The 18,340-nt window shown below is 39.1% G+C and overlaps 1 protein-coding gene across 1 annotated transcript; it reads left to right on the top strand.

Moving 5' to 3' along the window:
- Positions 1–344: 344 nt before the first annotated feature.
- Positions 345–17,852, top strand: UBA2 (ubiquitin like modifier activating enzyme 2; the record flags this gene model as incomplete). Its single annotated transcript, XM_082489288.1, has 17 exons — positions 345–488; positions 4,236–4,319; positions 4,581–4,651; positions 5,793–5,857; positions 6,328–6,428; positions 6,590–6,711; positions 7,384–7,451; positions 9,638–9,759; positions 10,612–10,711; positions 11,325–11,485; positions 12,390–12,483; positions 12,585–12,697; positions 13,167–13,322; positions 13,908–14,004; positions 14,252–14,357; positions 15,160–15,296; positions 16,771–17,852. 17 exons carry the CDS (start codon positions 345–347, stop codon positions 16,950–16,952), a joined length of 1,923 nt encoding a protein of 640 aa, XP_082345414.1. The 3' UTR covers positions 16,953–17,852.
- Between the last annotated feature and the right edge of the window lie 488 nt (positions 17,853–18,340).

Here is an 18,340-nt window from a genome sequence, read left to right as displayed (position 1 = left end):
CTGCGCTTTCTCCCACTTGGGGGGGGTGGGGGGCGCCGTTTGTGGGCCGACCCCCGGCTGCCCCGAGAGGCGAGGGCCGCCTCCGCCGCCGGCGGGAGCCCCCGGTACCGGGCGGCGGCAGCGGGGCTCGAACCGGCGCTCTGGGCGGCCCGTCCGGGCGGTGCGCGGGAGCGAGCGGCGGTCCTCCCCGCCGGCAGGGGGCGCTGCGAGGCGGGCGGGCGGGCGGGCGCCGCTCTGGTCTCGGCCGCGCTCGCTGTCCGGAGTGCGGCCCGGCTGAGGAGAGGCGCGCGGAGCCGCTCCCTCTGCCCGCCGCTGCCGCCGCCGTTGTTCCCCCGCCCGCCGTCATGTCGGTGCCGGTGTCGGGCCCCTTGCGCAGCGAGCTGGCGGAGGCCGTGGCCCAGGCGCGGCTCTTGGTGGTGGGAGCCGGCGGCATCGGCTGCGAGCTCCTCAAGGACCTGGTGCTCACCGGCTTCAGCAACATCGACGTGGTGCGGGCCGGGGCGGCTGAGGGGCCGGGGCGGCTGAGGGGCCGGCGGGCGGCGGCGCAGGCCGGGGCGGGGGCCTGAGGGGGGAGCCCGGGCGCGGGGGCGCAGTGGCGGGCGGCCTCTCCCGCCGGCCGCATTGTCTGCGTGTTTTCAAACTGCTCCGGCCCGCCAAAGCTGCCCGGCCAGGCCGCCGCGCCGCCCCCGCCGCCGGGGGACGGGCTCCGCCACAAAGGGGCCGCGGCCTGCGGGCGCCATCCGCCCTGCCGGCCCTGCTGCGGGCTCCCCGCCGGAGCGGGCGGCGGGAGCGGGGAAAGGGCGCTCTTCCTTCCCTCCCCGGAGGTCGGGCCGCCTTCCCGGGGCAGCGGCGGTGTCCCGCCGTGGCTCGGCGGAGGGGCGGCAGCGCCACTCCGGGAGCCGGGGGGTGTGCCATGTTTGCTGCCTGCCGGTGCTCGGGAAAGGCTTCGTTGTGCCTAATGCTGTGGGTGATGGTCCTGTGATGGATTGCAGCGAAAAACAAAATACGTGGGAGGCGAACCGTGTTTTTGGATACCGAGTTGTAAAACTGTCAGTCTTAGAAGTCCGGTCACGATAGTTTCCCGCGGGCTGTTGCTTTCACTTTTGCTTCCTGATGCTAATCTCTGAATGTGTATAGGAAGGGCAGAGTTGAGAGGGTGGTCGGAGTAAGGGATGGAGAGAAATACTGTTAGCAAAACTCTGATTACCTGCTTTCCAGACCTTTATTAATTTCTTATCGTAGTTACAAAACCTACATGGTTTTAAGAAACCGTGGGAGTACAGGTCCAGCTAGAGCAGAGGTCTGTTTCCTTGAATACGTTTTCACTTGCGTGTGCCTGGCCAGGAGTCGCATCTGAGAGTTTTGTATGAGAAGTTGTAAGAAGTTTGTTTTTACAGTCAGACTTGTTGAGCAGAGCATATTAGAAACAGCTTTTATCGGAAACTATATCAGCTTGTAGAAGAGTATAGCTACTGGTTTGCCTTGTTTTTCATGCAACTCAGGCCTGTCCACTTAAATACTTTTTAAAACTTGTAGGATGTGCTGAAGTCTTAATTCCAGATTGTCTCTTTGGTTTGAGTCTGCCACTGAGAGCCTGTCCGATTTTAACATACTGGTGAAATAAACACATGCAGAAGAGTGGAAGCCTGCATTTTCTGCACTGTTTTTTCCCCCACTTTTTTTTTTTTTTCTACCTTACTATGTCATTTGTGTACTCCTGCAGTCCATTATAATAGAAAGAATTTATCATGTCCTGATTTTCCAGTTAGTTGTTAGGCATAAATCTCATTTGGGTATGCTTAGTGTTTCAGTTATTATAGTTTGATTTTTCTTTTTGTGTTGTCTTTCAAGGCCAACTTGGTTGGACTCTATTAACTTAAGTCCATGTTGGATCAGGGCCATCTTTATTTAAAAATATCATTGGCAGTCTTATGTAAGACAGTTAATTTTGATAGCATACGGAGTGGTAGGCAAAAGATGAGGTGAGAGCAAAAAGAGAATTGTTACACAAAGAGGAAGTTTGCTGTTAGGAGAATAAATTGCCTTTGTTGATGTTTGCGATATTGTTGAGGGTTTTCCTTGGTTATTAAATACTAACAAACTTGAACACCTGAAAATGCTTTTTATTTTTATAAGTAAGTTGTGAGATATTCTTTTAAATCAAATTATTAATACTAAAAAAAGTCTAGTCATTTTGGACAGGAGACAACTCACAAATATGTGACTTCATTAAATATACTTTGTTGAAAGGCAGTGTCGTTGTCCTCATGAATGAAGAACAAAATCAAGTTACTCAAAATCCAGTCTGAGTTAAGAACATGAATATATATTCTTAGGAAGTTCTGAGGCCATTCCTTCTAACTTACAAAAAAATGGGAGCAGTGTAAAAGTTACTTTAGTCAGAGAACTGTTAAATTCTTATCATTCTTAGCTAGTTGCAGTTTCTGTTCAGGTCTAATGGTCTCATGTATTGTATTCTCTTTGGAGAAAAACTTCCTTTGCTTCTTCTGATCTTGGTAATACTGTTTTCAGTTGTAGCTTATGTCACTTGTTACCATCTCCAGTTAAAATACTAAAAGCTTTCTGGGTAGTGGAAGTTTTAACGGAACCGTGCACCTCTCTTGAGGTTCTCAGGCTTTTTGGCTTTGGCCTAAGCAAGCTTTCCTACTGTGTCTTATGAGAAAGGAAAGGAGATAGAAACGAGTTTTCATGCAAATACCATTTTCATTAAAAGATACAAGACCATGGGTAGTTACTAGGATACTATGGGTAATAAAGATTAACAGTCTCAGTTTTAGAATCCATTTTTAAAGCATTGTATGTTTTCTGTTTGCTCTATATCCACAGGTGCTTTTATTTAGTGTTTAAATAAAACTCTTTAGCTATTACAGTTCTTAGTATATTAAAACTTAATCCTTAAATTAAAAATATTTCCTTCAGAAAAGGGGAAGTTTAATCTTGGAGCTTGGATCTCGCATGCAAAGGATCTGTAATGAGAAGTGTGTGGCATACTTTTTTTGTTATTCAAGTTTGGTTAATAAAAGTAAAAGTGTATGGGAGCACCCTCAGTGGGTTATGTTTAAATTTCACGGTGAACAGTCAGTCCAATAGTACTCTCCATATAGTTGAAAGTGTTACTATGTTAAGTATATCAGCATTATCTATGGGAATTTGGGTGAAATATCTCTTGAGAAAAATTGTGTGAAATATCTGAAAAATTGTCTCCCTCCCCTCCTGGTTAAAAATGTTAGGGACAGGAGAGCACTTCTAAAAAGAGTGGTTGATCAGAGAAACTGTTAATTAAAGGAAAAGTAGTGCCAACAAAGGTAGGAATAAGTTTTCTCAAAGTGCTAATTAAATGTTCTTAATTCTTGTGGTGGGGGGTAAAGACATTTGAATTTATGATGCTCGTGTGCGTATATTAATAAATAGAAACATGGCTGTTAGGGGAGTTACAGTCATGGCATCCTTTGAGGTTGTACATTACAGGTGTTCTGTGGTATATGATTTTAAACATCTTGATTGCATTATTGGATTTTTTTTTTTTGTAAGTAGACTTCATAATTTTTTAATATGCACTTAAGCAGTCGGTCCTGGTGACAAACAGTAAAAGCTTTTGCCCTGCAGCCTATGAATTAGTAAACAGGCCTGCATTGTCATCTAATTCAGTTGCTCAAAGCCATGTTCAAATACGAAGTAGAAGTACTAATTAGCTCACTGAGAGCCTTTCTTGGACCCTGGGGAAGCGTGGTACAGAGCCAGCGTTCAGGGTGGTTGGTGCCATGTAGAGCCTGACAGGACCTGTCTAGACCGATTTCTGCAGTATCTCCTCTGAGTCTGTATGCTGCGCTCCTGAGGAATTCTCACGAAAATCCTTATCCTATGCTAAAGAGGACAATTAGTTATTGACTTCCTACTAACTACTGTGTATATGTGTCTCAAAATTCATGCGCAGTTTTAGTAGGGACTCTTTCTTCACAAAGTTGGTTGTCACGTAGCCTGTAATTTTGGACATACGGTTCCATTGTTAGTAATTATTTAAAATGTATGAATTCCTGAAGGCAATTACGTGATCCCGTGTGCCTCTACAGTTGCTATAGTGCAGATGTGTCACCTATATGAAGGTCTGTAAAGTTTATGCATTTTGGTCAATTGCATCTGGTTCAAACTGTGCTAATGATTCTGTTCCCTTTATTTCTGTAAAAGTGAAATGACTGTCTCTTGTGTGTTTGTAGATTGATTTGGATACTATTGATGTCAGCAATCTCAACAGGCAGTTTTTGTTTCAAAAGAAACACGTTGGAAGATCGAAATCACAGGTGAGGGAAAAAGTCAAAGCTCAAGTCTCACTTAGTATTATTTTATGGACGGTGTTAGAAACACGTCACGATTTTGTTTCTGCTGAGAAGAGGTAAGTGTTGGTTGATTGATCATGGCTATCCACAACATTTCATTATAAAAGTATTTAAATCTCTTAAGGTAGTCAACTTACTCGATACTCAACTGGTATTGAGTCTGTCTTTAGAAGGAAGGAAGAAATAATAAGTGGTTTTTTGTTTGTGTTTTTTTTTTATTTCTAGGTTGCCAAGGAAAGCGTGTTACAGTTTTATCCAGAAGCTAATATTATAGCTTACCATGATAGCATCATGAAGTATGTTTGTTTTTAAGCTCTAACTACATGTTTTGATTTGCAAGTACTGTCTTATTTAAATGCTACAATGGTGTGCTTTAAGATACTTTACAAAGCTACCGCAGTAAGGAGAAATAGCTGTAAATATGAGACTACCACACACCCGAGTGGGAGTGTGGATTTTGCATGGGTTTTCTTAAGCTCCAGTAGTAGGCTGTAGTCATTTGCTTGTGTCTTTTTTTCATTTTATTAGCAACGTTTACTATATAAGTTTCTACACTGTAAGGATGCCCTGATGTCTTGAGCAATAACTAGATTAAAATAAATGTGAGTGTTGAGTCCATGATTAAAAACACAAAGTGCTTTTTGTGTGCGTGGGTAACTGGGTATCATTTATGTATGCCCCAAACTGTTAAAATTTAGTCTGTATGATCCATAACCAATGAGTACAAGACTGTAGATTTTCATTAGCTGTTTCCACTGTTTCAATTTGTATCTCTCCAGTTTCTTAAAAATTTTTATTCTGTAATATTGAGTTTTGAACTCTGATGTTGCTGTTAGCTGCTGAGACACTGACTGAGTGCATCCTTCTCCTGAAACTGTAAACCCATTAATCCTGTTTCCTCTTTACTCTCTCCTCTTTGCCACCTTCTTCTTTAAATCAGAAAAACACTATGTAAAGACACTAAAGTGTCAAGATCTTAAAATCCCGTGTCTTGGCTCCTAAGGGTATGGAGGCATGCTCAGAGCTAATTGAGCTATCACAGTATAATGAATTATCAACAGTCGTCTGAGCTATGGTAATTATGGTGTGCACGTTTCAGCCTCAGCTGATGGTTTTTAAGGTCAGTTACCATAGCTCAGCCAATTTACTCATTAGGTCAGAGCAGTATAATCACGTTTTCGTTGTCTGCCTGTTTCATTGGTCAAATTAGCACTAATTGCAATAGCTTCCTTCCAGCAGCATAAAATTCATGCTTCCACCCAGCTTTAAAATGGGCAGAAGGCAAATGGGGCAGTTAAAGGCTAGCAGTAAATTTATAATACGTGTAATTTATCACACAAACGTCAGTCCACCCTTTGCATGTGTGTAGTTCCTGTTGTGGCATAGTAACCAACAAATTTGATATGCCATTTTGAGTATTGTTTTTCTTTTCTGTAGCCCTGACTATAACGTAGAGTTCTTCCGCCAGTTTACGTTGGTTATGAATGCTCTGGATAACAGAGGTGAAGTTTTCACTATGATTTTATATTGGCGATTAAATACTGTTGCTTGTTCATAGAATCAGCACTTAGATGTGTTTTAGTACTTCTGCAATGTCAGTTAAATAACAAGTATCTTAACCCATCTGTAGTTGGACTAATGCTTGTGTGCTTCACTAGGAACTTGAAACGGTAGTTAGTGCTTTTACAGGTGTTTTGAAAGTAAACATTAACTGTTACGTTGCTGCTTTATGGGAACTGATGAGTGTGGTGTGTGCCTATGTAACTTCATGCAGCTGAGTTTGCTCTATTTAATAGTGTTGATATATTTTATGTTAATTGGAAAATTGACTTTGAAAAAGGCGTAGTGCTCTATAATAAAGTCAGGCATATTAAACATAAATGTTTGCATAGGAGGCTAGTTTGAATTTGTAGAAGTAAAACTTTTTTTTTCTAATTAATCAAATTTTTCTTTAAAAACTCTTGATTTTCAGCTGCCCGTAACCATGTGAACAGGATGTGTCTGGCTGCTGATGTTCCTCTTATAGAGAGTGGAACTGCAGGCTACCTTGGACAAGTAACAGTTATTAAAAAGGTTAGGTCGTGTATTACTCTTGTCGCTTTAAGTTTAAATCATTGGCTATTTTAGACAAGAGGGAGTTGGGTGTTTTGAGATACAGTTACAGTTCATCTGGTAGTAGTGTATACTCTCAGTAGCGTTCACAGCGTGTAAGTAAATATTTCGCTTTTCACCAGGGAGTGACAGAATGTTATGAATGTCATCCTAAACCAACTCAGAAGACTTTTCCAGGCTGCACAATCCGAAATACGCCATCGGAACCTATCCATTGCATTGTGTGGGCTAAGTATTTGTTCAAGTAAGTGATTATTTTTTTTAAAAGAAAGTAGGTGCTGCGGTTCACTCTTCTGGTTTCTAAACTTAGAGAAATAAAGCAGACAAACACTTTTTGGGGGTTGTTTTGTTTATTTATATTATTAAATGAATGTGGATTATAGAGAAAACCTCTGGTTCTTTGACCTGGGGTTTGGGGTGTGGTGGGTTTATTTTTTTTCTTTTAATGTAAAGATGGAAGGTTGGTTAGTACTTAGGCCTTGCTCTAATATCACAGAAAATCTGGCAGAGTAGTTTGGCACAGCAGTGTAGGTTGAGGTTACTTTATTCTTCACCTTTGTGTGAAGTTAACACATTTTTCAGTTTCATGCATGTATTAACAGGTGTAAAGTTTGCTGGGATCTTGGGGGGTTATAAGCAGTGCATTCAGTACTGCAATGTAAATATAAGGCTAGGTGAACTATTGAGTGAGTTATACAGAACTGTTTTCCTGAATTCATTTTTGCATCGGATGTTTTGGGTTGTCAGTGTTAAGTCCCCATGTGATGAATCCCAACAATTTAAAAAGCAGTGTATGAAGGGGCACTCTGATAGCAAGAATTCTAAAGTGGATATATGTCTGTTAGCAAATATTTCGGTCTTTAACCAGATATGATAAAATTCTAGTGTTGTGTTGTTGTTCTTAATTATTATATAGCCAGTTGTTTGGAGAAGAAGATGCCGATCAAGAAGTCTCTCCTGACAGGGCTGATCCTGAAGCTGCCTGTGAGTGTGATATAAGCTGCGAGCTTACCCTGTTACTGAAATGTACTGTTTCAGAGGTTATGACTTGTTTCTGTACATTTCTTAAGGTTAGAGAGTGCAGCTCCGTTTTTTTTTAAGAGGATTCCATTTACTGTACCTTTGGACATCAAGAGTTTGGGGGGTGTTGACAGTAGTTTCCCTTACAGACCTTCATGTGTGCCATGCATAATTTAGTTCCTTTGTACTGCTGCTTATTAGATATTTGAAACAATTTCAGCGCTTTTTAGTTAACTTGATGCATAAAAACTTGAGATTTTTACATGGAGAAAGTGCAAAAAAACCTCTTCAAAATGGCAACAGTTTAATAGTTTCACCTGTCAGAACTGTGGCCCTTGTGGGCAGCCTGAAACATTATTAAAATGATTACTTCAACTGTTGTGAAACCTTTTTAATACAGTGTAAGATGGCTGACTGGCATTCACAAGTTGTTCTCAGATTGCGTGTGTAGAACAGCTGTGAGGAGCACAACCGATACACTCGCTAATCATAAATTTCCAGTTAACACAGCCAGGTGTAATATCTGATTTAGCTGAATAGGCTCTTATCTGTTTGGAGACTCCTCTTCCCCCTGCAGCAAACGGTCTTCCTCACGTGCAGAGAAACTTGAAGTGAAAAGTGAGCTTGAAGCGCAAATGCAATATAACTGATCGTCACAGGGCAGCCTTTTTTTCTTTTGGATTTAATGGAGCGCTTCCTTCCCTGCAGCTGGGAGGATTGTCTTTTGAACTGAGGACTGAGTGATATTTGTAGTCACTCTGCGTTTTCCACTCCTAGCTGAGGGGTTGCAAGGAAATACAGGGATTGTGTTTGAACTCTTCTGGCCTGAAATACTTCACTGTTAATCTACATAGGAAATATGTCCATTTTGAGTGATGTTTTTGTAGCTAGTCAGTGTTTCTCTGTAAGGACGGTAACCGTAGTTACTGTGAAGGTGAATTATCATCGTTGATCGTTGCTTCTTTTGGATCCTTTGATAGATGAATGGACTTGGGAGAGGGAGCTTGGAGGATCTGCCGACTCTCCAGTTTCTCTGAACATGAGATAGTGATCACCCGACAGGTTTTTCCTACGGGATGTGCAGGATTAAATAGCCGAGTCTTAATAAGGGTGGCATATAAACGCACTTAAAACACCAGCTGCTGGAATACGTGGAAGGTGGCACGCCAATGCCACTTTAAATTTAAACAAAGATGCCAGGGCAGTTATAGGAGGGGCTGAGCTGTAGCCTCGTGTCTGTCGTGAGCAAACTGTCCGTAGCGACAATGCCGTTTAGAATCAGTGGACACAAATGGTGTGTCGGGGAAGAGTCAATGCAGCCTTTGTAAAGGGAGGTCGTGCAGGGCCTGTGAAGGGATCGGCCACGCTGTGTGCAAGCGTACCTGGTTTACGCTGCTTTGAATCTGCAGGGGGCACTCAAAAACTTTTTGTGAGGAACCTGAAGGAGCTAAGCAGCCATGAGGAGAAAAAAGGATGCAGATCCTGAAGCGGATAAACTACTTAAATGATAGAGATAAATGGTGATTAGAGGGAGCGTCTCAGATTGGGGGTGGGACCAGTGCTGTTCAGCATCCATCATTAAGCAAAGTCACTCAGAGTAATAAAGATGAGGGCTAACTGCAAAAAAGTAGTAGAAAGCTCCACAATACAGAGTGACCGGGCAATGAGACATTAGGTAGATTTGGTGCAGATAAAAGTGAAATGATGCACTGGTGAAAACATTCGCAAATTTACATCTAAAGTGATGATCTCCAAGTTGATTTTTCTCACTGTCAAGATGTTCATAGGTAGTTTTATGGAAATGTCAACCTGCTTATCAGCAATCATGATAGCAATTGCTGGATGTGACTGAGAAAGAAACACAAAATGACTAGCATCTGTACGCGTGGAATTATGTGGAGAGAATTAATAGGAAACAATTGTTCACTGTTTCTGCCAATAAAGGAATTGGGTGGCATCAAGTTAAATTAGTGAGCTGCAGTTGCTGAAGCAAACAGGAGTAGTCACGCTGTGTCTGATTCGGCTTTTCTTGGGTGCAGTAAAGGCATTTTATGGTCCCTGCATAATTTTGGTTATTGACTCTAGGGGAAATATTTGGATGTGATTTTTCCTTTTTTGAATTAGAATATTGGTTAATGCTTTATTAATAGGGGAGCCAGCAGAAGCAGAAGCCAGAGCACGAGCATCCAATGAAGATGGTGAGATTAAACGTGTTTCAACTAAGGAGTGGGCTAAATCAACTGGATACGATCCAGTTAAACTTTTTACTAAGGTATCTTCTTTACCTCCAATAAATGTCTTTATTTGAAGTGTATGAGGTGCTTTAAAGTTAAGTCAAAACCCAGTTTGGACGCTTAATGCTAGCCATCAATTACGTTATTACATAATTATGTTATGACTTCCGCCAGTTTTGCTGTAATGTTGGTCTTTTACAACACTCGCGTGTTTTACGGCGTTCCGTTTGCAGATGACTTCAGCAGCTTTTCCATACTGTACAGAAAAAAACTTCACTTGAATTACTTTTAATATGAAAAGGTAAACTTGAGTTCTGTAGGAGTTTCACTGGGCCTAATCAGAACCAATCTGAGGACCTGAAAGCTGTGGGTCATCTGCTGTGTGTAATCAGGCTGTGGCATAAGAAAATACGAACTGGTTTAGGAGTTTTCCTTCTAAATAGTTGCTGAAAGTGGATAAATAGAGGAAACAAGTGTAGAATGTAATGTTGATAGGTAGTAATAACTTTAGTTTGGAAATTCATTGGCATGTAGGCAAGAATATCTCAGGGAGAGTATACAAAGAGCTGTAGTGGTGGCTTTGGTAGGCACATGAACCTGCTGTTTGGACTGTTGTTTCTTGATTTTTACTTTACTCCCCCTCAAACCAAGAGCTGTGTCTGCTTTATGCAATTATTGTTAGAGAATGGGAAGAAGTTTTTTGAATCTTTTTTTTTTTTCCCTGTGGAGTTTGATTTTTATTTATGTGGTTGAAAATATTTTCAAGAGCAAAGCCTCATAAATCTAAGGCTGATTTATCAATTTCACAGCAGATGTAAAAATAAAGTACGTCTTCCCCCCCCCATTTTAATGTTTTTTTGTGTTGTGTTTATTTTTTTAATGTTTCCTAGCTTTTCAAAGATGACATTAGATATCTGCTGACAATGGATAAGCTGTGGAGGAAAAGAAAGCCTCCAGTGCCACTGGACTGGGCTGAGGTACAAAATCAAGGTAATTGTCCCTCTTCCCACTGTAGATTTGTAAGTCACACCTGCTGTTTAGTAATGCATCTCTGATACGTACATTCTCTCACTGTCACAGTTGAGTATTGATAATGAACATACTAATTCTTTGCGATTCCTGAAGATTTTAAATTTTTCTCTATATAGAAAATGTTTTTTTTCTAAAATTGTCTTGCAATTGGTATTTTAGATACTTAGTATTGGCTGTAGAAAATTCATGTTTCACAAAATTATGTGTCAGCTTATTCTAGGAGACCTTACCATAAACACTGTACGTTTATCTCTGAAAGCTGAGTTTTGCTGTAGGTGATTGATACAAGTATAGCTGGAGTTGCAGTTTTAAATGCAGATTTGTTGTAGAATGTTTGGGCTACGGTAGTTTAAGAATATTGCTCTTCAATTTAGAAAATACTCAATTTTGCTGAAATTGGAGAATTCTTAGCTCTTTGAGAGGACTTCTGTGGTATTTATCAGGGTAGGTTAATGGTTGGACTTGATGATCTTAAAGGTCCCTTCCAACCTCACTGATTCTATGATTCTATGATTCTATGATTCTATTTATAAGTATTCCTGATCTTAATTTTTTTTTTCTTTTCCCAAAGAGAAAAACATACCTGACCAGCAAAATGAATCCTCTGCAGTCTTGAAGGATCAGCAGGTTCTTGATGTCAAGAGCTATGCACACTTATTTTCAAAGAGTGTTGAAACCCTGAGACTTCACCTGGCTGAGAAGGGTGATGGAGCAGAGCTTATATGGGATAAGGTTAGTTTGCCAAATGCGTAAGGACCAGTTATACTCTACATACGTAGTGCAAATATTAATTGGACTCATTGAGTTTCATTCATACTTAGAACAAAAATGTCTGGCACCTCACTGAAAGCACTTTGCCTATGTAAACAAATGCATATTTTAAACACTCTATATGCATATATTAAACACTATATTTTGTAACTGGCTGTAAGGATTAACTGTTGTGATGTAAAATAACTTAATTCACCAACTTTAAAAAGCACAAATTCAAAGTATTTGTCATATTTTTATTTTTGGAAATATTTTAGTAATGCAGCTTCATTTCTTCCTTTTTAGCTTTCTCTAAAACATGCTCTTAGACAGTGGTTTGTAGCTAGAGTTCTGCCCAGTTGTACATAGTAATTAGCTCTGTTGATAGGTATGTGAGATATTGTGCGCTTTGCTGAAGAAAAATAAGAATTTTCTCTTTCAGCATCAGAGATGGTGTAATGTTCCTGCAGTCAGTTGTCATTTGGCATAAGAAAAAGAGTAGTTTATAAATATTGAGGGGGGTAAAATAGTATCACAACAGATAGTAAAAATACCTCTTTCTGAAACACCAGTTTTTGAAACAGCATAAAATGTTTTAAGATTTAGGATTTCGACATTATTTTGAACATACAAGGCATTTTATGAACACTAATATGCTAATTCACTACTGGAATACTAATTACAATTTCTAAATGGGTGTGTTTAAAGTATTACTCCTCTGTCTAAACACACCATCTGAAAGAGGAAGTATATTGACTTTGAAATGGAATATTGTACAGACTTTTTTAAAACTTTCTGGTTTTAAGGTTTTAGGAACCACGTGTTGCAAACTTTTTCCAATGAGTAATCTGATTTTTAAATACTTTCTGTATTAACTTCTTGTCAGGATGACCCTTCTGCAATGGATTTTGTCACTTCTGCTGCCAACCTCAGGATGCATGTGTTCAGTATGAATATGAAGAGCAGATTTGATATCAAGTGTAAGGATAAAATATGACACTGTGGGTTTTTTTAAATAATAATCGAAACTTCTCATTTTCATTTACTGTTAAAAATCTGCATACTCTTGCTTATTTTGCAGCAATGGCGGGAAATATTATCCCAGCTATAGCTACTACTAATGCAGTAATAGCTGGTCTGATAGTGCTGGAGGGCCTGAAGATTTTATCAGGAAAAATAGATCAGTGTAGAACGGTAAGTGGGAATAAGATACTCTTACTTTCTTGTTATTTGTTTAAAAGTTACATTTAACCTGCTTTGGCTATTGTGTAGTTTTACTTCCTCTCACTTGTTGCTTCAGTAGATTCTGAGTGTGCTGGGAACTTCCAGCTACAGTGAAAAGAGAAGTGGAAGTGATCTCAGGGATCATTAAATTCCTCTGATTTAATGAAAATTGGCTGCTGGGCAGGAGAGAGAACCAGACTGACATCACCTGCAACATGGTGTGTCATGTTACAGCTGGATTCGGCAGTAGCTGGTCGGTCGGCACAGGTGTCATTGCGGACTGGCTCCAATACGCACTTTCTCCAGTTCAGCGGGCATGTCAAAGAGGATTAGGGAACAGCACAACCTGTGAGACTAAGAGAATAAATCCGTAGGAAAGCGGGTTTTATGAGTGCTCTTACTTACAGAATAACTTGTTTTATTCTTGTCTGTCCTCAAGATTTTTCTGAACAAGCAGCCAAATCCCAGAAAGAAGCTATTGGTTCCTTGTGCTTTGGATCCACCAAATCCTAACTGTTATGTATGTGCAAGTAAGCCAGAAGTGACTGTGAAACTTAATGTACACAAAGTTACTGTCTTAACACTCCAGGATAAGGTAAATCTTGAATATCTTGAATATTAGCTGCAGTTTTCACTTTTATTTTAATACTGTAAATGATTAAAGTTAAATTTTTGTTCAGTATATTTTGACTGAACGTCAGCTGTTCATATTTGCTCCACATTGTGCATTTCTCTCAGCTACGAGAAGAGCTGGATTAGCCAGCGTGCATCTTGCTCATGTGTGCTTGTGTATCTTGTGAAAGAATGTTTGTATTTTGTAAGTTTTTGGTGGTTTTAAAGCCTACTCATATCTTGCAGCAAAAAACTAAATTTGTATTTCAGTTGAATAGTTCAGTAGCCACATTACAGTTGCATAGTCACAACTGATTTGTAATTCTTTCATTTTTATTGAGTATTCTAAAAAAATTTTCAGCGTATCTAAACCTGTAGGTTTCAGACAGCAAAACAACTGTAATTACTGTGTTCATGGAAGTTAAAAAAAAAAAAAAAATTATAGACTTTCAGCAGATGCTTGCAAATGAGCCGGGATAAGAAAATCAACATAATTCAAGGTTCTTTCTTTTATAAGTGTTTTTAAGTCAGATATTGATTAAACAAACAATCATATTCCTCTTTTCAGATAGTGAAAGAAAAATTTGCTATGGTAGCACCAGATGTACAAATAGATGATGGAAAAGGAACTATTCTTATCTCTTCAGAAGAAGGAGAAACAGAAGGTATGCATACTGAAGCTTTTTAGATAAGAGTAGATAAAAACTAGGAAAAATACAGGTTATACAGAACGGAAGTGTAGCAAATGTTCTAGAGTTCATCCTGTAGACTAACATTTGAAGAGAACTGGATATGTTAATCTTATGTTTCTACATAAAACTTCTGGAGTACTCATTTCATCATATTTACTCAGATGTACAGGATCTTTATATAAATAGCTGTATACGCTTCAGTGTTTCACTATTTTTGTAGCAAATAACCACAGGAAATTATCAGACTTTGGAATTCGAAATGGCACTCGACTGCAAGCGGATGACTTCCTCCAGGACTATACACTGTTAATCAATGTGCTTCATAGGTAAGGATTCTGCAATAATTAGTTTTGTGTGTATATGCAGAACAGTTCCACAGGGAATTTCCAACTCAGAATTTTAAACTCATAAATAAAGCTCAAACAATAAGCTGTGGAAAGAAAAGATAGAGGTAAAAGAGGATTTGTTACTTTTTATAAATTTTGTAGAGTTAGGGTTTTTTGGGGTTTGGTTTGGTTTTTGTTGTGGGTTTAGGTTTTTTTACAACAGTAATTGGAAGAATTTTATTTGAATAATTTGTCATTACCCAACACAAAAATACAGTGTAAAACCAAATTTACTTTTGGGGCAGCCAATTAGTAAGAAATTGCCATAAAAAAACCCCAATGAAAATAAAAGGCCACAAACTCCGCAGCCTGCTGGGGTAGTCGATGCTCTGCTTCACTACCGGTGTTGAGATACAGCAATGCAAATAGAAATCACTTTGAAATAATTGGTGTGTGTATTTAACCCTGAATATGTAATATACATATTATGTACAGTAAATTAACACACTGTACTTGCAGTGAGAATAGAAATGTGACATTGAGGAAGAAAGGTATGCGCAAGTAATGATTTTTCTCATTCTGAAATATTTTAAGTCATGGCACTGGGTGGAACAGTGTTAATGAATAGACAAAGCATAAATTATAAAGGAGGAATGAACCGATTTTTCTCCTTTTTTAATATGTTTTCCTCATTTTGTTATAGTTGCTGGGTGCTCTAATACTTGAATACATACTTTCTTTGTGAAAAAGACAGGTTTTGATTTTCACCTGGTTGTTTAAAAGCGTATGTATTTTTCTGCAGTGAAGACCTAGAAAAAGATGTAGAATTTGAAGTTGTTGGTGATACCCCTGAAAAAGTTGGCCCTAAACCATCAGAACCAACATCCAAGAACATTACCAACGGTAGTGATGATGGAGCACAACCCTCAACATCAACAGGTAAATAACAGTAATCAATAGTAAATAAACAAGAATCTTTCAGTAGTGCAGTCCAGTTAAAACAGTTGACTTCAGGTTTATGACTTAACTTTGTGAACATGAAATAAAAGGCATTTAAGTTGCCTCCCTGTATAAATATTAAATTGAAAAAAGCACATTTACAATTGTTACAAAACACACATTTAAGATTGTTACAAAGGTTTACAGTAAATACACCTTCAAATTATATTATTCAACTCACAAGGGGTTGGTGGGGTGTAAGCTTAAGTGCATTGTTTGCAAAGAGGTTTAAATAAAGTTAGACCCGTTCTATCTGATGGTCACGCTGCTGCTTGGCAAAAAAGAATCAACCAAATGTGTCACTTTCTCCCTACAGATTAAAAATCACTTTGTGAATGTCTTTGATCATGTTTCCTTTTGTTAATTTAAGAAGATGTCTTTATTATCTGCTTACACAGTAATTATTTTTTCACCTGTCAAGCAAAGCATGGCAAGAAAATAGTATTTGCTATCCAGGAAGAAGTGCCGTCACCTTCCTAATGTAGAGTGTTTCTTTGAACATACTCAGAAGAGTTTAACTTACATGAATATGGGATGCTTAAGCACTGAAGGCTAAGGTACTGGAAACATCATAGTTTTATAGGGATAACGTAGGAACCTGGATACTTATTGTGACAGATGTAAGTTAGATATCTGTGGTTCTGTCTTACACTTTTGGATGATGTTCCTCTACCTGGCAGATGGTCCTATTTAAGATATGTGCACAAGTATGTAGTCATTTCCACTCGCCTCTTGTGTCAGGGGAGATTAAATGCTAAGGCCATTGCTAAAACTCATTTTAATTATATAGAAAAAAAACCAAACCCCAGACTAATATAAAATTAGTTTTACAGTGAATTTGTACTTTGAAACAAACCAAATCCAGTAGCTGTCCTGAAAGTTCATGTTTGCTTCTATTTTCTCTTCTTTATAATATCCGTTGTTGTCCTTTAGCTCATTAAATCTGCTCACCCCTCCGCTCCTCGCTCTCTTTGCGTGTTCTTCCTCTTGTGGAGCGTGGCTTCCCGTGGGAGTTCTGTTGAACTAGTGAAAGGAGAGGCTGGACTACAGCTTAGTGGGTGGAAAAGTTCTTTTCTCGAGGACTGCTGCAGATAAGAGCATGCAGTTCTGGTTTGTACATGCAAAAAAACCCAAACAAACATCACGTTAACTAATGCATTTCCTGTATTTTGGGGTTATTGCGCAATATTTTCCATACCACTAGTGAAGAGGGAACAACACAAGAAGCCTATTTTATACTGATTTCAGAGAAATTCAAAATACTCTTTCAGTTGAATGACCAAGAATATGGATAAAGAATGCTCCAAGATGTATTTGTTGCATTAGAGACATTCTTGGGTTTATGTATGAAATTTGGGTTGAGAGTAGGCTGTCTTTACAGCATACATTTGAATGAAAAACACGTGTTTTGCAGCTCCAGATCAAGACGATCTATTGATTGTTGATTCTGAAGATGAAGGTACTTCAAGCAACGTTGATGACGATATGGAAAACAAAAGCCGCAAGAGAAAACTAGACGATAAAGAGTGCATCAGTGCGAAGAGAGTGCGTTCTGAGCAGACAGAAGAGCAAGATGAAATTATAGCATTAGACTGAACATGCAAATGCCCCTTGACAAAACGATTCAGATAAAGTAATACAGTAAGAGCATATTATGTTGGGATGTGAAAAATGTCCAGAACTAGACTTATTTTAAGGCCTTTGTTCCAGGTGAATACCAAACCACTGGCTTAAATAATTTGTGTCTGTTTCTCTTGATGATAAAGCTCTCAATAGACTCTTTCAGAAGTTTTTCCATATTAATTCCATGTATTAAATGTAGTAGAAACATAGTTTATAAATACTTACAGATAAGTATTTGCTTAAACAGTCTTGAAAAAAGCATGTTATTTTTGTGTAAATACCTTTTAGGTATAATTCAATAGGACAAAAAAACCCTACTCTCATTTAGTAAAGGGTCATCATCTAATGCCCAGATTTTAAGTAACTACGTTTTTATTTTTTGCTCGAAGAAAAATATTTCCAGCCTAGTCCTAAACATTTTTCACACCCTGAACAAGTAAAGAAGAAAATTCAATAAAGCAAATTAGTGCCATGTTTTAACAGTGTTCTTAAACTTCAACTGGCACTATGTACATTACTGTAAAACTGTTAATTTACTCAAGTTTTTCAGCTCGTACTGCCTGGTATGTCAGTGTAAGAAGCAAATTTTTGTGTATTGTTACAGTTTCAGGTTATTTATATTTGATGTTTTGTAAACTCAGATACTACTACTATACTGTACATCTGATGGACCAAATAAATGACATCTGAAATACTTGCTATATTTGCTTGCACAGTCCAAGTTTATGCTGACTTATGGGATTTTACAATGTATAGCCTTCAAAAATTACTGTATTATTTTAATTTTTCTAAACATAACCGAGTAGTTCAGAACTTAAGCTTCACTTGTTTGAGGTGAAAGGGGAATTTTTTAATAAAACTTTTGTGAATGTTTTTTTTTCTTGGACAATCAATTATTGGCCTCTTCAGTTGTGCACTCGCACCACCCCGCGCGTGCTTGCACCGCCCCGCGCCTTCAGAGGGAAGCAAGCACTGGTCTCTCACACCTTACGCTGTGCACAGGACAAACGTGCAAGGTTTAGAATCGGCATCTTCAAACCTGCTGCATTCCTTTAACTGTTTTGGTGGCTCTCAAAACTGTCAGTGCTGATTCTCTGGACACATTTGTCAGCCATTTCTGTCACTGTACCAAAATGACTTTCTGACTTTGTGTTAGTGAACCAAAACCGCTTCTATTCGTAGCTAAGTATCCAGAATTAGCCCGAGAGAGCAGCGGGATTGAGCAGACAAGATTTATGCTGTTACAGTTTGCAAACTGGGTGAATTTTAAACAAGATGTTAACTATAAAATGAGAATATAAAAAAACAGCACCTTTTGGTTCCTGCATCTGGTTTGGTCTAGTACAAAGGCCAGCTCGTCA

Source organism: Vanellus vanellus, assembly GCF_965231255.1.
Source record: "Vanellus vanellus genome assembly, chromosome: 12".
NCBI classification, from domain to species: domain Eukaryota; kingdom Metazoa; phylum Chordata; class Aves; order Charadriiformes; family Charadriidae; genus Vanellus; species Vanellus vanellus.
The sequence above is the reverse complement of the archived record's forward strand: the minus strand, read 5'-3'. Positions and strand labels throughout refer to the sequence as shown.